Source organism: Biomphalaria glabrata, chromosome 16, assembly GCF_947242115.1.
Source record: "Biomphalaria glabrata chromosome 16, xgBioGlab47.1, whole genome shotgun sequence".
Taxonomy (NCBI): Eukaryota; Metazoa; Mollusca; class Gastropoda; family Planorbidae; genus Biomphalaria; species Biomphalaria glabrata.
The window spans coordinates 17,490,703-17,512,058 of NC_074726.1; the positions used below are offsets into that span (position 1 = coordinate 17,490,703).

The 21,356-nt window shown below is 35.0% G+C and overlaps 1 protein-coding gene across 6 annotated transcripts in view; it reads left to right on the top strand.

Annotated features, from left to right (window-relative positions):
* The first annotated feature begins 412 nt into the window (after positions 1-412).
* The window catches only part of LOC106073966 (NEDD8-conjugating enzyme UBE2F-like), a 60,739-nt gene continuing 39,795 nt past the window's right edge, over positions 413-21,356 (top strand). The window contains exons 1-3 of one of the 6 annotated variants that reach the window (XM_056013786.1): positions 665-824; positions 15,259-15,352; positions 19,146-19,186. Coding sequence is in view for 1 of the 6 variants with exons in the window: in XM_056013784.1 (XP_055869759.1) it covers positions 819-824 (6 nt within the window). In the remaining 5 variants the exon portion in view is untranslated. Of the gene's footprint in view, positions 534-664; positions 825-1,873; positions 2,109-15,258; positions 15,353-19,145; positions 19,187-19,564; positions 19,661-21,356 lie in introns of those variants that run through there. The other 5 variants (XM_013234665.2, XM_013234664.2, XM_056013785.1 and 2 more) reach the window with 5 other exon arrangements.

Consider the following 21,356-nt stretch of genomic DNA (forward strand, 5'->3'; position numbering starts at 1 on the left):
CGGCCCATTACAATTTTTTCAGCTAGCTTGTCAGATCGTATATTTTTTATCACTACTGTCCTCATTAACAAAGAATTTAAAAAAAATTAACATATAAACTCCGATCTCTAGCAATCAAAATATTTTTTTTTGTTATAGATCTACAAAAGTTTTAATGTAAACAAATTAAACACACGACTTGAATATGTAACATTAACAATATGTTACTATCCAGTGAACGATTAGTCTGTGAACGAATTGTTAGGGAACGATTTGTCGTGTGAACGATTTGTCGTGAACCAATTGTCGGTGAACAAGTTGTCGGGTGAACGAAATGTCAGTGAACGAATTGTCGTGGAACCGGTATACTATTGGACGTTTGACTAAATTAATACGTAGCCTACTTGATTGATATTTTTCTGCGTGTAAGCTTTTAACACTTTTGTCTCCAGTCCTCTAATATTGATTTAGTGTCCTTAATTCGACGTAAATTCCGTAAATATACTGATCTGGAAACATTTTTCATGCAAAATGAAATAACTAGATCTATATAGGTAAATTTAGATAGATCTAAATTAATAATTTATGCTATCACAGGACCCATATCAAGCATGGGGCTTAGGGTGGTATTACTCCATCACCATCCTCTGCCTAAGGCCACCTCTGTTGTCCGTTTCCGGTTTCGCTTGCTTTTTCTTATCTGCGATATAGATCTATTGATAATATTCTAGTCTAGCACTTTAGTAGATCTACTAGATGATACTAGATCTAGATATATCTAGTAGATCTAGATATAGTCTATATATTAAATATATAGATCTAGATATATCTATGATCTAATGAATGTAATTTTTATTTTTTTTTATTTGTTTTGAACTAGATTGACTAAATAATTATGATCTGATTGATCATCTAGTTACTAGATCTAGTTCTAGATCTAGATCTAGATGTAGATCTAGATCTACTATCATAGTAACTATGAGTCTGAGTATGATCTACGTTCTAGAGTCTAAACTAGACTACTAGGCAGTAGACTAGAGTTACTAGACTAACCTAGACTAGTGACTAGAGTAGACACTAGAACCTAATCAAATCAATCTAGTACTAGATCTACTCATTCTACTGACTAACTGACTGTCTAGTGAACTGTGACCTGAACAGTCACTAGTGACTAGATTTGACTAGATCTAGTCCTGCTCAGACAGTGTGTATGTAGTCTAGAATCTACAATCTAGTATCTAGGAATCTAGACTATTCTTCTATAAGTAAATCTAAAAATCTAGATCTATACTGTCTATCGTTACAATAGTATATTATAATATTTTATTAGTCTCTATAGAGTTATTATATTAGTGGTAAATAGAAAATCTAGACTTAGACTAAATTAGACGGCTAGATCTCTAGAGTAATCTAGACAGACTCTACAGTACATAGTTGACATCTAGAATATAATCTAGATAGTGAAGATTAGATCATTAGAGTGATTAGATCAAGATTTATATAGAGTATAGTATTATAGTTTTATACTAGTTATAGTAATAGTATTAGATAATTTATATATACTAATTATATAGGTCTAGAATAGTAGTAAATACTCTAAATCTAGGTCTACATTTTTGTAGCTCTAATTATAAATCTATCTATATACATATATATATCTATATTAGTATATATACTAGTCAACCCACGGCGTAGCATACGCCGCTATTTTGCAGGGCGGCCATTGGCCTCTGCAACCTATGTGACCACAGTGGGCCCCGCACTTTCATAGGATCCACGCTATATCTAGGTGTAAATTATTAAATTAAACCATTTTATAACTTATAACAGTTTTCCTGTGGCCTCCTGATTTACCAGGAGCTCCGGAAATCTCCTGAAATTGCAAAATATACAAAAAAGTCCTGGAAATCTCCGGAAATTTTTATCTTTTGAAAACTCATACAAATATCCTGAAATATACAGACAAAATTGTCATTCAATATGGAAAACGCCAATCCTACGCATAATAAAAAAACCGGTATTATACAATACCCATAATTGTGAAATCTGGTGAAAGAAGCTACTTGCGCCTCAAACTATTGAAGAATTACTTGAGGTCAACAATTCTCGTAGATAGATTGAAACATTTGGTAATTCTGACTATTAAGCATGATCTATGTTGTAGGAAATAGAATTTTTATGGTATACTACAGTGGTCTTCAACAGGGGCGCTGGCACCCCATGTGGGGCGTTTTTGTGAAATTGGGGGGCACTGGGAGCCAAAAGAGCGGTAAGGGGGCGCTGGGCATAAAGGGAGACGTAGAGATGGAAGAAGAAACTATGGTGCACTGAAACAAAACAAATAAAATTTTCTTCAGAATTAAAGCTAGCAAACTAAGTATAGACAAATTATAGTTAGTTTGCTTCTAATTTAAGAACAGAAACAATGTTAGAAATTGAGTTCGGGAATCCCATTTTTTATTTTAAAATTCTTACTCTGTTGCTATAATCTGAGGGTGTATCTATTGTCCTTAGATCTTGGGCGCTTAAAGGCTTATGGTATGATTTGTTAAACAAACTAGGTAATATATTTTTTTTATCTACATATATGTTAATATATAAATACGTAATTGTTAATTTAAAAAGCCCTTTAAAGCTAACATTCAAATAGAATTATTTAACCTTCTTTTTAAAAAAAAAAACTTTGACAAGGTGTTGTTATGAAAACTCACTGGTATGTAAAGGAGTATTCTCTTGAGTTAAAGTGAATTGCCACTAGATAAAAAGTATCTGTTACGACACAAGACTCTTCGAAATAATAATACACTCTCAGGTTATTACTCTTTATTACCCACATCCAAATACAGTGGGTAATCCCTGACGTTTTCACATTGGTGAATGTAGAGAATTGACCGTCATAATAATTATAATGATATAAATCTAAATTTAAATGTTAATCCAATTTATTAATTCAGCAATAATGTTTTTAGTTAAGTTTCAACTAAAGGTTTATGTTTACCAGTGAGTCTAGTACATAGCTTTAGAGATTTAGATGACGCTAACTCTCTCAATCTTAATAGATCTAGAGATTTTGTTACACTTTGTAGTACTAGTAATACCTCAGTAGACAGGAATTAGATACCGATATAACGCAGGTCTTGCCTTTTCCGTTGGGCGCCACTTGTTACGACACAAGACTCTTCGAAATAATAATGCACTCTCAGGTTATTACTCTATAAATACTTTAATATTACAAGTTATGTAAATACGAACATTTCATTTCTCTTCCTGTCAATTTCTCCCGGCTTCCCCTTTTAAACATCCCTTCCATTGATTACACAAATTCGCACCATTATTCATGCACACCGTGCTGCGCTACGACCGTAACAGTATCCCAATGTTCTACTTTTCTTCTTTCTTCTTCTTCATCGTTCTCATTGTTATGTTGGAGTGTTCATATGACTAGACCAATGCATGAGATGAACTGCGCAGTGGTTTCCAAATCAGGGAGCTCTCCATATAGTTTTCTTTCTATTGGGGTGATTTGGGGCCAATGTCTTATACAGGCCTCTTGGTAGAGAGAGCAGTTTTGGAGGACGTGGTCGGCATTTTCTGGTGATACTCCACATGGGCAGATTTCACTGGTTCCAATTTTGAGCTTCCGGAACATGTGTTGTCGCATTCTGTTGTGTCCGGTCCTGGGTCGAAAGATTAGACGTTGGTCTTGTCGGGATAGCTTATAGTAAGCGTCATCTTTCTTGTGATTTGGATGGGAGCTTGTCCATTTCTCATTTATTTTATCTACAATTAATTTCTTCATTTCTTCTGGATAGAGTGCAGAGTTTACTTTTTGAGTTTGTTCTCCCACTCTTGGCGAGTGTGTCAGCCTTCTCATTTCCTGCTAGTTGTATGTGAGCTGGTATCCATTGAATAACAGTTTTTTTGCTGTTGTTGTTGAGCTTTGTAAGTGCTGTTCTGAGGTTTTTAATATAAGGGGAATCAGAGTTTTGTTCTACTTTGAATGACGGCATTTTAAGATGTTATGAAACCAAGTCTACTTCATGAACATATAGCAATATCCAAAAATAATTTTAGAATATTCATGAACAATTATAAAAAATAAACCATTCAAACAGTATTGAAAACAAAAAAACAGCAAAGCAGGATATGTTTTAGTGGCCTCTTAGAAAAATGCATAGCTTTTTTATTTAAAGTCTTATGATATTGTTTGAAAATGATTAAAACTCAAATTAAAAATTTTCAAAACATATCTGTGACACAAAAAGACTTTTTTTTTGTTAGGGATGAAATATTATTTCAAAATTGTCTTGTTATGTAGCTTTACCTTTACCTTTAACTATCCCTTAGTCTGTTGGACTGTTGGGGCACCAGGCAAGACTTTTCGACCGTCTTTCTCCATTCCTCTCTTTTTTTTTCCTTGTTTAGAACCTCTCTCAATGGCAGGCCTGTCCATTCTTTAATGTTGTCCTCCCATTGCTTTTTCTGTCTGCCTCTCTTTTCCTGGCACTGTTCCCTGAAGGAAGGTCTTTGCGAGCCCTGTAGATCTTGTAATGTGGCCATAGGTTTTAAGCTTTCATCTTTTTACAATAGTTAGCAGGTCATCATGGGCTCTGATCGCTGCAGTAACCCTATCTCTGATCTCTTGGTTTGTGATGCGGTCTTTGAATGTGATGCCTAGGATCCTTCTGTAGCATCTCAATTCCATTGCTAGGATCCTCCTCTCTAGCTCTGCATTCAACGTCCATGACTCGCAAGCATATAAAAATGTGGCCATGACCAGGGAGTGCATCAGTCTGATTTTGGTGCCGAGGGCTAAGCCCTTGTCTTTCCATATTATTTTAAGTTTTGAAAGGGCTGCTGTGGACTGTGCTATTCGGACCAGTAGTTCGGGTTTTGTTCCCTCATCTGAGTCAATAGCTCCGAGGTATTTGAAGCTGTTAACACTAGTTAGCTTTTCACCTCCAATACTGATGCCTCTTTTAAAGCCCTGATGGCTATTGGTCATAATTTGTTTTTTTTTCGGCATTTATTTGCATGCCATATGCTGCGGAAGTCTTGTCAATGCGCATCACCAGGTCAGCTAGTTCTTCTTCTGTCCCTGCTAGGCCGTCAATGTCATCTGCGAAGCGCAGGTTAGTAATTCTTCTTCCTCCAATGCTAACAGTACCTTCATAGCCCTTGAGGGCATCTTCCATTATCCTTTCAAGGAAGATATTGAAGAGTGTTGGTGAAAGTAGGCAGCCTTGTCTTACTCCAACAGTGGTTTTGAACCAGTCCCCAATATTATTGTTGAAGTACACCGCACTGGTGGCATCCTTGTAGAGGTTCTGGATAACTTTGATTATGTTTTTATTAATGTTGTACTTTTCCATTGTCGCTAAGAGTGCCCCGTGCCATACTCGATCGAAAGCTTTCTTGAAATCAATAAAGACATGGAAAAGATTCTCTTGGTGTTGGAGATATGTAGCTTATGACAACATATATAGGGAACCATCAGTGGTTGGATGCTACAATGGCTTCATAACTAATATAGAATAATGAACAGATCTATCCACTATTCACCTTGTGAGTTATAATACACAGGCAATATCTTGTTAAATTTTTAGCCCGCAATTTCATTTCTATTTTGAATCTAATTATAAAAAATGTAAATAAAATACAAAACCATGCCAAAAATTAGTGCATCTTTCAACAGTTTTGTGAAACAAATGGTGAGCAACATGTTAAACTCTTGTTGTAAACTGAAGTTCGCTGGATTTCAAAAGATGTTTGTTATTTGTCGTTAATTTAAGCTCTTAAATACAATTTTCATGAAACCCTTCTACTGTGTCCTGGATAAAACGAAAGAGGTGGTCTTCTGTTCTACTTGCTTTCCTGAAGCCAGCTTGTGCATTGTGGAGTGAGCAAGTACTTTCTAGCCACCAATAAAGTCGGTTATTGATCATTTTTTCTGCCATTTTGCCAATGTTGGATGTTAGAGATATTGGTCTATAACTTTTTGGGTCTCTAGGTGGTTTATTTTTCTTTAAAATGGGTATTATGTTTGCGGATCTCCATTCCTGTGGTATGTCTCCAGTTTTCCATGTATGGTTGATAAAGTTAAGTATACAGTTTTGGGCCTGTGGTCCTAGTCCCCGAATCATTTCATTTGTTATTTTATCGGGTCCAGGGGATTTTCTTGACTTGAGGCTTTTTAGGGCAGTATTGAGCTCATGTAGAGTGAAGGGAGTGTCAAAGATCTGACAGTTGACTGTTGGAGCCTTTTCTTCTTTCTTTAAGATATTACTGAAGGCCTGGTCCAGTTGTTTTCTTGGCTTTGACTTGTTAATGCTGGCAAAATATTTATTGAAGGTTTCAGCCTTTTTAAGGTTTTCTGTTATTATGTCGTCAGTGCCTTTTATAGGTTGGGGGTTTGTTATTTGCTTCTTTCCTGCTAGCCGGTGCAGAAGGGTGCAGGCCTTTCGACTATCCTTGTTTAGATCTAGTTGTTCGCATGTTGTGGTCCACTTTTCATGAAAACAAGCACACTACAGCAGTATTTATAGATTTGCAGCAAGCCTATGATAGAGTGTGGAGAAAAGGTCTATTTTTGAAGATGAAAAAAATGGGCATCCATGGAAAAATGTACAGCTGGATCAGGGCATTCTTAAAAAACAGAACCATCCAAACCCGATTCGAAGGTGCCATCTCTAGTAAAAAAAGTTTGGAAGAAGGACTACCACAAGGTTCAGCCCTTAGCTGCACTCTCTTTCTAATCTTCATGAATGACCTCCCGGACTTCATTTCGGTCAATAAGGCACTTTATGCAGACGACCTTTTAATTTGGACTACAGAGAAATATCCAGTGCTGATTAGATCCAAACTAAATAGAGCCCTCACAACTATCTCCAAATATTCAAAATTATGGAAAATGGAAATAAACAAAGAAAAGTCAGTTTATTCAATCTTTAGCCACAGCAACAAAACAGCAAAAAGAAACTACATCCTAAAAATAGACTCTCAGCCAATAAATAAAGAAGAAAATCCAACATATCTTGGTGTAAAACTAGACCAAAGACTGTCTCTAAAACACTTTATGGCAGATTTAAAAGAAAAGGCATCACAAAGATTAAACATAATAAAACACCTAGCAGGAACATCCTGGGGAGCTGAAAAGAAAACCTTAAGACAGTTATACACTGGATATGTCAGATCTGTAATGGATAACTGTCTCTCCATACAAGTAGCTGCCAACAAAACCTATCAATCATCATTAGATACAATCCAAAACCAAGCCTTGCGGCTAATTAGTGGAGGTATGAGAACTACTCCCACAGCAGCCTGTGAAATAGACTCCAATATTGAACCTCTTAAGTTAAGGCGCAACAGAGCAGCATTAGAAGCTATTGAGAGATACAGAAGGTTGGAGGACGATCATCCAAATAAATTACTAAATAGGAAAAACAACCAAAAAAAGCAAAGGACTCTGATGAACTAGCCCTAAAACACCACCTACCCAATAACAGAGAAAAAATTACCAGGTTTTCAAACATTACACCCAGACTAAACTACAAACAACCAACCATCAAAACACATTTACTAAATAACACCTTAACAAAAGAATCAAATCCACTGGAGCTCAAAGTAGGCACGCTTGAAACAATCGAAAGCTATCAAAAAACAGCTATCCATATTTATACAGACAGATCGGCTTTCAAAGCTACCATCAATGCTGGTCTTGGTACCTTCCTGGTCTTCCCTAAAAATAAACACTTTGAGATAAGCGCACCCTGTGGTGATTACTGCTCAAACTTCCAAGCTGAAATTGAGGCAATTACCATAGCACTCCAGACAGTGGAAAACAAATTATATGAAGGAGTGCAACCACCATCAGATATTGTTGTCTTTACAGACTCCCATTCTACTCTGCAAGCACTTAACAGCAGCACCTCAAACAGCCCAAGAGAGTTGACAACACTCATTGTGATAATCCACCAGATGATATCAAAATTAAATATCAATATTACACTACAGTGGATCCCTGGACACATTGTCATCATGGGAAAGGAAAAGGCAGATAAGCTATCAAAGGCATGTTCATCTATGGAACAACCAGATAGACCTGTTAACTACCTCACCCTAAGGTCAATGTTAGTCAACAATCACAAAGAGGAGTGGCTCAACCAATGGGCATCAGGAAACACAGGCAGAGCCATGTACAGAGAAATGACTACGCCTAACAAACTGGACAGTAATAACTGCAAAGAACAATCTACAATCTTCCAACTAAGAACAGGACACACACCACTATTAAATTACCACCTGAACAAAATAAACTCCACACAACTACCCCTTTGCAGACACTGCGCCCACCCCTTTGAAACCGTAAACCATATCCTCTTTGAATGCCCCTCCCTAATCCACCTTAGGCAGACCCTACTTCCACTACAGCCCAACATAACCAACACCCTGGACGGCAGTGCTGAACAACTGTAGAAAACAGCACATTTTTTTTCTTTGGCACAGTCTGCAAAAGAGCTCACAGCTCAGCAGCAATAAAGCTGGTTAGAAGAAGAAGAAGAAGAAAATACAATTTTGGATTTTTTTGAGAAACAGGAAGATTCATCGGTTGGCGATGACTTAAAGCAAGCAAAAAAAAATTGTTTTACATGGTAGGCATTGAACGCCAATGAATTAAACAACCTCCAACCGCAAGGAAAGAAATGAACTTTCATTGATTATATCATTTTCTATTTTACATTCTCACAAAACTTGTTTGTTGAGAAATTAATTACTGCCTAAGGACATCGATATCTATGCAATTCACCTAACAATGCTCTACAAAGAAATGACTATTCGCATCTAGGATGTAAATAAATAAAAAAAAATTAAATAGAAATAACCATTATTAAAAATCTATTACTGATGTTCAAATTGAGTTGCAGGAAAAAATAGATTTACAAAATTATGTCTTCTGTAAAAAGAATGTTAACATAGAAAGCACTAAAGAGATATGGCTGCATTTAAATGTTTCAGTAAAATTCCAAAACTGTGGTGAAAAATGGAATTATTTTTAGCTTTTCCATCAACATACATGTTAACCTAGATTTAGTGCATAACGAACTTAATAATAATAATAATAATAATTTTATTTATAAAGCGCTGTTAACAAACAAAATGTAGGCTCAAGGCACTGTAATAACATTACTAACACAAACACGACAGCTAAAATGACAATTAATCTAAAAAAGTTTTAAACACATAGGTCTTAATGTTCTTCTTAAAAGTGGTGCCTGCATGATTCTTCTTGAATGCCAGAATGGTGAAAAATTCTCTCAAGTGCTTAACGTCGTTAAGATGCTGACCTTTAGGTAACAAAACCTAAAAATGTTCCTCGGCAAGGCTTCTTGCTTAATCCGAAGATTATTTTTTACAGTGTTAAGACATACGTGCACTATATGTACCTCCAACATGTCTCGCATAATAGTATTGTAATTGCTACCTCCTTCTTTATTAGACTTAATTTGACCACCCTTTTTTTTTATTAGAATGAATATATTGTGCTCAGATTCCAAGAAAATACTTAATTATCGAAAGTCACACTTCGCTATAATTTAGCATTGACATGGACTCTTCTTACTAAAGGAAGAAAAATGTGTTGTAGACGCTTGGCGAAGCCAATGGAGCTTTTCCAGACTACCTTGCTTGATGGAGAGGGAACCTGATGCCTCTAATACTCCACAAAGAACTTTTTCGATTAGAATAAACTCTTTAAAATAACCTACAAAGCACTATTTCTGGAAAGAAAAAGCACTTACGGTAAAAGTTTGAGAAACACTGCTCATTAGCCTTGAATGTAAATTTTTGTATGAATTGCCAAAGCAGTATGTTTAATCACAAAACATATTCTGATTATAGGTAAATGACAAAGGAGGACATTTTATCTTTATTTAATTTTCAATTGTGTATACATCATATTGATATTTAATACTTATGTGGCAACTTGAAAAGCATGCCAGAGCATGGAGCTTGGCAATAGTATCCTACATTGCTACAATTTGTCAATAAAGCCATTGCAAAGGTTGAGCTTGTTTCTGTTTCACCAGATCAGGAATTTTAGATCAGTTTGTAAATCCGGTTTTGTAAAGATACGTTGTTGGAAATTAAACTCATTTAAGATGACAAAGATGTCACCCAGGTTATTTTCAGTATTTTACTTTCTTTGCTAAAGAGCACTTACATCTGTCATACTTTTCTACTTAAAAAAAATAACAACCATCATGACAACCATCTCACTTTAGTGAGAAATAGCAGAATATTTTAGAACCAATCAAACTCATTACAACGCTTTTAAAACAGTCGACTGTTTTAAAATAGTTGATTTCCCAAAATTGAAAACAGTAACATCGCTGTTTTTTTTTAAATTACTAATGTTCTAATGCAACGGTTACCTTTTCTCTTTTCTGAAAGCAAAAAATTTAATTTTTAAAATCAAGTATGCAAGCAGTTTTTTCATAAAAATAAACCATTTTTACAATTATTAATAGTAACAAACACTGGAGGCTATTTAGTAAGTGAAATAACTATTTACCATATATTTTTAACACATTTATGCAAACATTTTAGATTTTTGTAAAAACAAATATTTTTTATACAATTGTATTACAAAGTTAAGCAAGATCTGTCATAATAACTACGACATTTAAAAAAAGAATATGTTTACTTTTATATTTAAAGAGAAAAAATCTATATGGTATGCATATAAGTGGAACATAATGTAAAACAACAATTAATAATTATTTTTTCATATTATTGTATGAACTGCCGTGCTTCACTATAACTAAAGGAATTTTATTTCTTAATGGAAATGTTTTTTTTAGCGGCCCCCGAAAGGGGAAAAGACGCTATTAGTTTTGTGTGAAATGTCTGTCTGTCTGTCCGTCCATCTCGTTTAGATCTCGTAAACTAGAAAAGATACTGAAAATCTGACATCACAATATTTTAGACCATTCAAAGTTCTGATGCAACGGCTACTTTTTTTTTCTGAAAGTGAAAAATCTAATTTTTAAAATCACTTATGCAAGCAGTTTTTTAAAGAGTAAAAACTATTTAGTATGCATTATAAGTTAGACCTAATTTAAAACGAATAGTAATCTTGTAAACTGCATTTTCTTGAACTTTTTTTTTAAATTGCGGAAATGTTTTTTTTTTTTTTTTTTTTTTTAGGATTTGAATAAGAGATTGAGCCTTTTTAAAACAATTACATTAATAATAAGACTTCAGTTAGGCCAGGGGAGGTGCGGTAGCTGAGCGGTAAAGCGCTTGGCTTCCGAACCGGGGGTCCCGGGTTCGAATCCTGGTGAAGACTGGGATTTTCAACTTCGGAATCTTAGGGCGCCTTTGAGTCCACCCAGCTTTAATGGGTACCTGACATTAGTCAGGGAAAAGTAAAGGCGGTTAGTCGTTGTACTGGCTACATGACACCCTCGTTAACCGTAGGCCACAAAAACAGATGAACTTTACATCATCTGCCCTATAGACCACAAGGTCTGAAAGGGGAACTAGTTAGGCCAGGTTCACATCTAACTTTGCATTCACTTGCACCTATCCTTTGATCTGCTGGACCGTTGGGGCACTACACAAGATCTGTCAACCTTCTTTCTCCATTCTTATCTCTCATTTGTCTTTGATATAATTTCATTTGGATGTTCTTTCTGAAAATATTGAAGCTTGCCTGGGTGGACCACTTCGGGGGCCGATTTTGAGTTTGTGTTTCCACATAAACTGTCTTTGTAACCTTGTTTCTTGAGGCTTTTAATAAGAGATTGACCCTTAACAAAACAATTAGACCAATTAGATAATCATTATAAGACATCAGTTAGGCTAGGTTCACATCTAACTTCACATTCACTTTCACCTATCTCTTGTCTGCTGGACCGTTTAAGCACCACACATGATCTGTCAACCTTCTTTCTCCATTCTTCTCTGTCATTTGCCTTTGATTGAATTTCATTCTGATAATTTCTTTCTGAAAATATTGAAACCTGCCTTTTTACCTGCCTGGATAGACCATTTCGGGGGCCGATTTTGAGTTTGTGTTTCCACATAAACTGTCTGTAACTTTGTTTTTTACCTTTTCAGAGCCCAAATTTTAAACTTGATGATACAGGTAAAAAAAAATTATAAGATTTCTAATTTGATTGGGAAACATATTTTTCACTGCCTTTGCTGTCCAACGAATTATAAATTATAAAAGGGAAAGCAGTGTTGTTTGGTAAATGATTTGTTTCACAATTTTTTCAGTAACCGAACACCATATCTCTTCTATAACATCAATCTTTAATTATTTATTAAAAGTAAATAAAAAAAGTAACAATCTTTTGTGCAAAAAATATGTACATACATTGTCTTTTGTGTAAAAGACTGACTCAAAAAACTACTGGACGATTGTTTTATTTTCTTTATAGATTGAGAAATGTTTATATTTAGTGCATGGTCTATAGATGATTGTGTGTGTTTGCATCTTAATCTTGTAAACCTGCTGTATCCCACATATTAACATTGTAATATCCATGTATATTTTCTTTTTTTTTTATATTGGCCAAAATTGATTCAATGTGTGTGTCATGTAAATACTGGTGAGACTTTGTGATCCCTAAATATGAGATAGACAGGTGTGGGATGGATGAGTTTGAAATGAATGAATGAATATTTGTGGAATAGATAGAAGAGTGTGGGAATAATCATCATCATCTTTACTTTGCGTTCCTCATGGAACACAGGGCCTCAGTAAAAACATTCTACTCTCTACTGTCTCTTGCTAGTTTTTTAATGGCTTCCCAGCTCTTTCCTGTCCTCTAGGCTTCATCTAGTATACTGCTTCGCCACCTTCTTTTAGGTCTTCCTCTACGTCTTGTGCCCTGGGGGTTTAACTCTAAGGCCTGTCTAGCTCTGTTGTTGGATTCTTTTCTAAGGGTGTGACCAGTCCATCTCCTCTTCTTCTCTAAGATCTGCACCTCTATATTTTTCTGTCCACTCATCTCCCACAGTTTGGTGTTTTCTATTTTTCATACCAGTGATCAGTTTATTTTCAAGATATTTCTGAAACATCTGTTGATGACGGTCTGTACTTTTTTTTGTTGTTGCTTAAGTTGTTCTCAGAGTTTCAGAACCATAAAGCAGGACTGCCTTGAAATTAGAGTTAAAGATTCTAATATAGTCTTGTTAGAGATGTGAGGAGATTTCCAGGTTGGTTTTAGGTGTGTAAATGTCTGACATGCTAGATTTATACGCCGTTTAATGTCTTCATCTGTTCCGTCTGATACTCTGACTACACTACCAAGGTATATAAAATTATCTACTTGGTCTATGGTCTGAGAATCCAGTTCTATGTATCTAATTTGTTTGTTGTTTACTTTAAGTACCGGTACTTTTGATTTTTGGTGGTTTATTTTGAGGCCTACTCTTTTTCCTACTTCACTTAAAGCTGTGACTTTTTCTTGCATATCCTGTAGTCTATGTGATAATAAGGCTATAACATCCTTTCCCTGAATTAGAGTAGGCTTTCTTTTGTAATCCAATCCAATACTAAAAGGAAGAGGAGTGGTGAAAGACATCCCTGTTTGACTCCTGTTGTGACTGGAAATTCCTCTGATAGTTTGCCACAGTGGGCTACTTGACAGGTGAAACCATCATAAAGGTTCTTGATCATTATTACTTTATTTGGGATCCAGTAATGTCTCATTACTATAGAGATAGATTCTTTGACGATATTATCAAAGGCCTTTTCAAAATCGACAAATGTTGCATAAAGAGGAGATTGCCATTCGACACATTGTTCTACAACAGGGGTAGACAACCTTTTTCTTTCGAGAGGGAATCATTAAAAAATTTGGGGAATGGGGGGCCGCATGTACTTACAAATTAGAAAAATTCGCCAGCTAACTGTGTATAATGTCTTTTAGTTCACATTTATACTGTATTATACATTTACATTTCATTTTTTTACACTGTGTGCATCCAGAGTTAACGATATCTGAAACTCATTTTACAAATATTTTATTTTATCATTGTCTTTTTACATCAAAACATTTCACCAAAACATTTCACCACAAATCTACAGTTGGTTGTATTTAATGTAAAGTATTTAACTGCTTACACTCTGCATAATGTTTCGAAACTGTGGAACTTGCTAACTAGTTGTTATTTTTGTGACTGCTGTCAAATTACATTCAGTCAGCATCGACCTGTCCTTACACTTGTTGACTTTCAAACAACAAAAAAATGCTGGTTCACAGATGTATGTGCACCCAAATAATGTGAAAGTTTAGCAGCAAGAGTTTTTTTTAAAGTGTGGAAATACAGCTTCTGGCAGCCATAAAGCCCCTGTGGAAGAACTGACTGACCCTAAATTCTCTTACAAATCATAATTTGCTTTGAGGTAGTCTTCTGGATCTGAATCAGCTTCTGCACTAAATGGTGAGCTGAGGGTATTGAAAACTGGTTCCAAGTTCTTGACGTCTTAAAATTTGCTTTCACATTCCAAAAACTAACCCAATTAAGTCTTGTACATTATAGCCATTTCACTAGAAATAACTTTACCTTTCAGCAAAAGAAAATGGCAAAACCTGTTTTCACTTGCTTGCTTAGAGAAATGGGAAAGCCTTGTTTGAAAACAATTTAACATGCACATACATTTTATGTGCAAACAACCCATTGCTACTTCCGATGTAAATCGAGAAGTTTGTCTTCCGCTCTTCATTAGAAATATTAGTAACAAAGTCACAGTCAATGTCCTTCAACGTAACAATTTTTTTCTTGAGATTCCATATTCTTCTCAACAACTTGCCCGTGTTAATCCAGGGGATACTACTGTGGTACCAAACAATCAGAATTTTTTTTTTTCCAATTCTTTAAGTACTTCCCTGAACTGCATTTGGTTAAAACCTCTAGCTCTGATAAGTTTGATCACTGAGATAATTGGGTCTGTAATATGTATGATATTCAATGCAATTTAAGAGTTTATGATTGGCATATTGTTCTTAAAATTGTTTTTTCTCAGTCAAAGCACGGACTCCATCAGTTGTTACACTTGCCTTTTTGTTCCATGCCAACTCAACACTTTCAACACAGTTTTTCATAGTATTAATAAATGAGTTTGTATCTAGTATTAATAAATGAGTTTGTATCTTTGACTGAATGTTTTGAAATAAGAAAAATCTTCGTTTACTTTATACTTTGGATGCTGCCTGGTCGTGCGGTTTATGCTGGACTGACGTTTGGATTCATCGATGGTCCCAGATTCAAACCCTGCCCGCTCCCATTCCCGTCGTCCTGTGGGAGATTTGGACTAGGAAGTAAACTATCTTCAACTCTGAAGGAACATCCGAAACATGTAAAACATTTCTCATTTTTAACATTTTACTTTTTAAAATGACATGTTGGGACAATGTTTCTTTAGCCTCTTCATTATGAGTGATAAGAGTCAGAAGTTTCAATAATTTATATAGATATTTAAAGTGATTTATTTCTAATATATTTGCATTGTATAATATGTGAGCACACCTGATTTCTGTAGGTGTTTGTGGGCGCATGTGGCCAGCGTGTCGTAATTTGCCCACCCCTGTTCTACAATTATTTTGAGTGTTGCTATTTGGCTGGTCAGCACAAGATCTCCCTTTTCTGAATCTGGCCTTGGGTGTTCATCACATGCTCCCTTTATTCTGTTTAGAAAGATTCTGCTGAAAATCTTGCTTGGTACTAACAACAAAGTGATGCCACGCCATTTCTCACATTGTGATAGAGCTCCACTCTTTGGTAGTTTTATTAGCTTAGCAATACCTTTTTCCACTCACCGGGAGGTGTTTCTGTTGACCAAATTTTGTTGAATAGTTTGTGCAGTTGGTCAACTATTTTACTTCCTCCTTCTTTTTATGACTTCGGGTGGTATGTTGTCAATACCAGCTGCTTTACCTGTCTTCATTTGTCTAAGTGCATTTCATATTTTGTTATTTCTTCCATGTTTATAGCTAGTGTTGGTCCTTCATTTAGATTCAGTGGACTTAGTGGTTTGGGTCTATTGAGCATTTCTTGAAAATATTCTTTCCATCTTTCAAACTGTTCATTTATTGAAAAAAGTAGTTTTCCATATTTTTCTCAAATAGGAACATTGCAATTAGCCTTGTTTAGTACTTTTTAGTTTGGTGAATTTGTACAGTTGTTTTATATCTCATTTACCTGCTGCTTCTTCTGCCTGTTCTGCAAGATTATTGTAAAATGATTGTTTGTCCTGTCTAAGCTTTTTAGTGAGTTTTGTGAAACTGCTTGGTAGTCTTGTTTGAATTGTTGCTTGTGGTTTCTTTTTTTTACTAGGTTAACTGCCTGTTAAGCACATTTCCTCTCTTCTATTCTTCTTCGTTTTCATTTTTATGTTGGAGCGTTCAGATGACTAGACCAAAATATGAGATGAACTTCGCAGTGGTTTCCTAATCAGGGAGCTTTCCATATAGTTTTCTTTCTATTGGGGTGTTTTGGGGCCAGTGTCTTGTATGGGTCTCATGGTAAAGAGAACAGTTTTGAAGGAAATGGTCAGCATTCTCTGGTGACACTCAACATGGGCAGATTTCATTGGTTCCAATTTTGAGCTTCCGGTACATATGTTGTCCTGTCCTGAGTCGAAAGATTAGAATCAAAAGATTAGACGTTGATCTTGTCGTGATAGCTTATAATAAGCATCATCTTTCTTGTGATTCGCATGAGAGCTTGTCCATTTCTCATTAATTTTTTCGATTAATTTCCATGTCTCATCACTAATCCAGTGTTTTTTCCAGGGTTAAGGCTTAGTACTTCATTGCTTTTTTCAGTAATAATTTCTTTGAATTTTTGCTAAGATTTATCAACGCTTTGTTTATCCTCATCTAGTTGTAGCACAGCAAATCTATTTTGAAGGGATAGTTGGAATTCCTTTTTAATCTGGATGTTGTGGAGCTTGTCTATGTCAAATCTTTTCCTTTTGTTTATTTGTTTTATTGCTGGCCAGCTTCATTTTTAGTTTGGCAACAACTAGGTGGTGGTCTGATGCAATATCTGCTCCTCTTCTGTTTCATACATCTAGTAATGTGCTTCTCCAGTTGCGACCTATGGTAATGTGGTCAATTTGGTTCTCTGTCTTGGTTCTCTGTTCTTTTGTCTGGTGAGACCCATATCCCATTATGGCATTTTTTGTGGAGGAAAATGCTGCCTCCTATCACCAGTTCATTAAATGTGCAGAAGTCTGCAAATATTTCTCCATTTTTATTTATGGTGCCAAGTCCACGGGTGCTCATACTTTTCTCTCTCTCACTGTTGTCACTTCCCAATTTGGCATTCAGGTCTCCCATGATGATCAAAACATCTCTTGTAGGTATAAAATGTATTTTTGTCAGTATTGCTTGCAAGGTTGGTGGGAGCATAGCACAAAATGTTAACGCAATTTAAAAAAAAGCAAGATTTTTGCTTCAGTTTTGGGTTCCTATTGGTATATAGACTGGAAAACTTATAGATTTTGTCAAGCCCAGTGTTTGGCTAATAGAGTGTTGATTTATACAGCAAAAAGCAGTATAAAACTAAACATTTTCAGCCATAACCTATTTAATTAATACAACTTTTTCTTTTTTTAAACATGGCTATTATGTCAGGTGGGCATTATGATAATTTAGCTTGTTTAGGCGTTCTGATGAAAAAATATCCCTAAATCAACTTTGAAGATATACATTTTGCCAATGACTTTGTACGTCCATTTAATATAAAATTTTTTAGTTGGGCTATTTAATTTATAAATATAATCTTGAGCTGCTGAGTTTGATTGTATTGATCTTTTATTGTTGGTGCTTGTTGTTTTCACAATTTAAATTAAATTAAACATTTGTAAAAAAATTTATAATAGCTGTTACCTAAGCCTAATTGGAACTACCAACTTGGACTTTACGAAATAAATAAAGAAAAGAAAAAATTGTGTTCTCTAAAATCAGCAAGTCAGGTAAAGGGGGCAGTGGGGCTAAGCAAAAAAAGTATCACTATATACTTTGTGATATTAAATTTGTGTGAAAACAAAGTCTGAAAACATAATCATTATAATCATAAGATCTGCTTTTCATTATGGCTATTTTATATTTCACTAGTTGACCCACAGCATAGCATACGTCATTATTTTGCAGGGCCGGTCTTAGGCCAATGCAACCTATGCGACCGCATTGAACCCACGCTAATTCTAGGTGTAAATTATTAAATTAATCCATTGTATAACTTATAACAGAATTCCTGCAGCCTCCTGATTTACCAGGAGCTTCTTGAAATCTCATGAAATTCCAAAATATACAAAAAAGTCATGGAAATCTCCAGAAATTTAAAAAATCTTTTGAAAAGGCATACAAATCTCCTGAAATATATAGACAAAAATTGTCATTTTGGGGTGTCATTCAATATGGAAAATGCCAATCCTACATGCGATGAAAAAAAACAACTGCATTATGCAATACCCGTAATTGTGGAATCTGGTGAAAGAAGCTTCAATCAAAGATAGATTGAAACATTTGGTAATTCTTGCTATTGAGGGTGATCAATGTAGGAAACAGAATGTTTATGATAGATATACTGTATGGCTTCACTACACCCAAGGCTCGTAAAGTAATTCTGTACGTAGTAAAGAATGAATAAAATTCAAAGACGAATATATTTTCTAATACAAACTCTTAATTTTCACTTATTATCTATATCCCTACCTAAACTTGGCCACGTGAAATCCGTTTTGTATAGGGCCCCACAATGGTTGAGTCTGGCCCTGCTTTTTAGTGATGGGTGAATACAGAGTAGATTACTTGTTCTCCTCTCCCCCCCTTTTTTTCGCCACTAAAACTACGTGGGGTAGAAATAAAAAAGAGTGATCTTTCCATGACTTCTTGGTCACAATGGTTTAGCCCCGCCCTGCTATTTTGTGACAGGTGAATACTACTTGTTCTCCCCCCCCCCTTTTTTTTTTCTTAGGGTAACTCTAGTCTGTCCGACTTGCAGAAATAAAAGAGTGATCTTTCCTTTACATCTTGTGTGTCCAAACCCTTGAGCCATGAAGATAATTATATATATATAGATATGCTAATATTTCAATATTTTGTTCAAATTTTAATTATTATTTTTGTGAAACTTTTTTAAAGCTTTCAGAATTTTCAAAGCCTGAACCAAGAATTCATTTAAGGTATTTTTAAAAATTAATATTTTAAATAAAAAAAAATTGCTTTGTGATATTAAAAAAAAATATTAATGTCCTAAGTGAAAAAAATTTTGATAGGTTTCTATTTAGAAAAAGAGACAACTTTTAATTTTATTTCTTAAATATTGTTAATAATGTCATTTTGCTTACTATGCAAAAACAACTGATATTTGTCTTAAGAAAAAAAAAACTTTACTCTCCCGCCCCTTGTAAGCACGTAACGTTTTGAACATTCCTACAAAAAATTTTAGTAAAATATAGATCTAAATTTATATATTAACTGTCCAGCTACGTCAGTTAACTTTTTAAACATTGTCTGCTTTTGTAAAAAAAAAAAAGCCTAGTAGGTTTCTCTCATTACAGACTGCACCCCCCTAGTGACACCACTGTTCATTTGGACTGTGTAAATGATATGGCTTGTATAAGCCGAAACAGCCACCATTTAAGCCTAAAATACAGGTAGTCCTTGCTTAATGATGGTTTTCTAATCAAACAACCTCTTTGTTAAACAAATTAGTAATTAAACAAACTTGGACATGGGGCTTGATATATTTTGTCACAAATCTTCATGTTATGTTGCCTTATTATGATAGCCTTGTAGCCCACAGTAGTCTTTATGATCCCTTTCACTTTCTACTTGTCTTTGAGAACAGTAGATATAGTGGAATGAGATAAGCCCATGCTACTAGTGATTGCTAAAACTTTCATTCAACCTTCTATTCTTGGATAATCTTCATATATAAATCATTAGGCTGAAGATTCTGCAGGAGTACTCTTCCTTTTGTTGGCCATCTTTATGGAACAAGTATGAGAAAACACTAGAGAAAAAAATGAGCTTATCATGTCTTAGAGCTGAAAAAAAAAACAACTGGTGGAAAATTGAAAGTGTTTAGGAGCCATGGCACACTACCACAATAGGATTTTTTTCTCATTGCTAAACCTGTTAAACATATATTAAGTGGACACATCATAACCGTCAATGTAAGAATATGAACATCCTAGAGCAGCTTTCCACTGAAAACTTAAAAATAAGCCAATAAAAAAAGACCTGTGATGTCCTATTTATCAGTACTTTACCCAGCCACCTGGGAGACAGAGGCACATGACATGCATCATGGCATCGAGCTGTGAAAACTGGCGCACATGGTTGCTGAGGAAAAGAGAACAATGCTGGCAGAAGAAAAATGCCAGAGAAGAAAAGCAAGGCCAATGACACTAGCTCCAGCTGGAATAACCTGCCCAGTGTGCAGCCAAACATTCCGGGCTCACATAGGTCTCACCAGCCACATGAGGAAGCACAAAACCCCAGTGCAAAGCCCTAAGCCCCCTGGATGACAAAAGTGGTCATCATCGAACCACGATGGACAAACTATAGCTATATAAGTACTTTGACAACAGCTCTAAAAGTTAGCAGATCATTGGTGATGCTAAGATTCATAAGAACTTTTTTTAATAAACAGATTTATCTTTTGTAGCCTTATATTGATGTTTTTAATGTAAAATATACCTAATATTACAACTTTCTTTTTTCTCATTTGAAATAAGGATTTCTTGGCCTTGTGCTCCTTTTAATATTTTGACCTCATAAATATGTTGTGAATATGATCCAGATTGTTATTTAATATTTAACTTTGTTCTCATGAACATACATACTTATTCTGTTAATACAGCCTTCACAGAATTGTAATAGTATAGTCAATAAATTATTTTTCTCATATATTGACTATTATACACTTATTAAAAATCTAATACAAAAAGTTAGCAGACAGCTGCAGAGGGAATAAATAAACAAAGTAATATCTGAGGATAACAATAAAAATCTATGGTCATATATTAAATCTAAGAAAATAATAATAATAATCTTTATGGTCCGTATGGAAATTTGTCTTACAATTTGTGCATTACACCAAACAAAAAAGTATAACTATAAGAAACCAAAGTGTACATTCACACCAGACTCACTCATAATTTACATGTGACAAAGTTTATACCAGATTGTTCCTATTTAATGATTTGATTGCCAGGGGAACAAATGGAAACATCACGAGTAGCTCCATTCAAAAGTGAGGATAACTTATTAGAAACACATAACGATAACAAGACTAAAACTAACATTACATTCTAAATAAATACAGCATTCTTAGCCTAAGTAGAC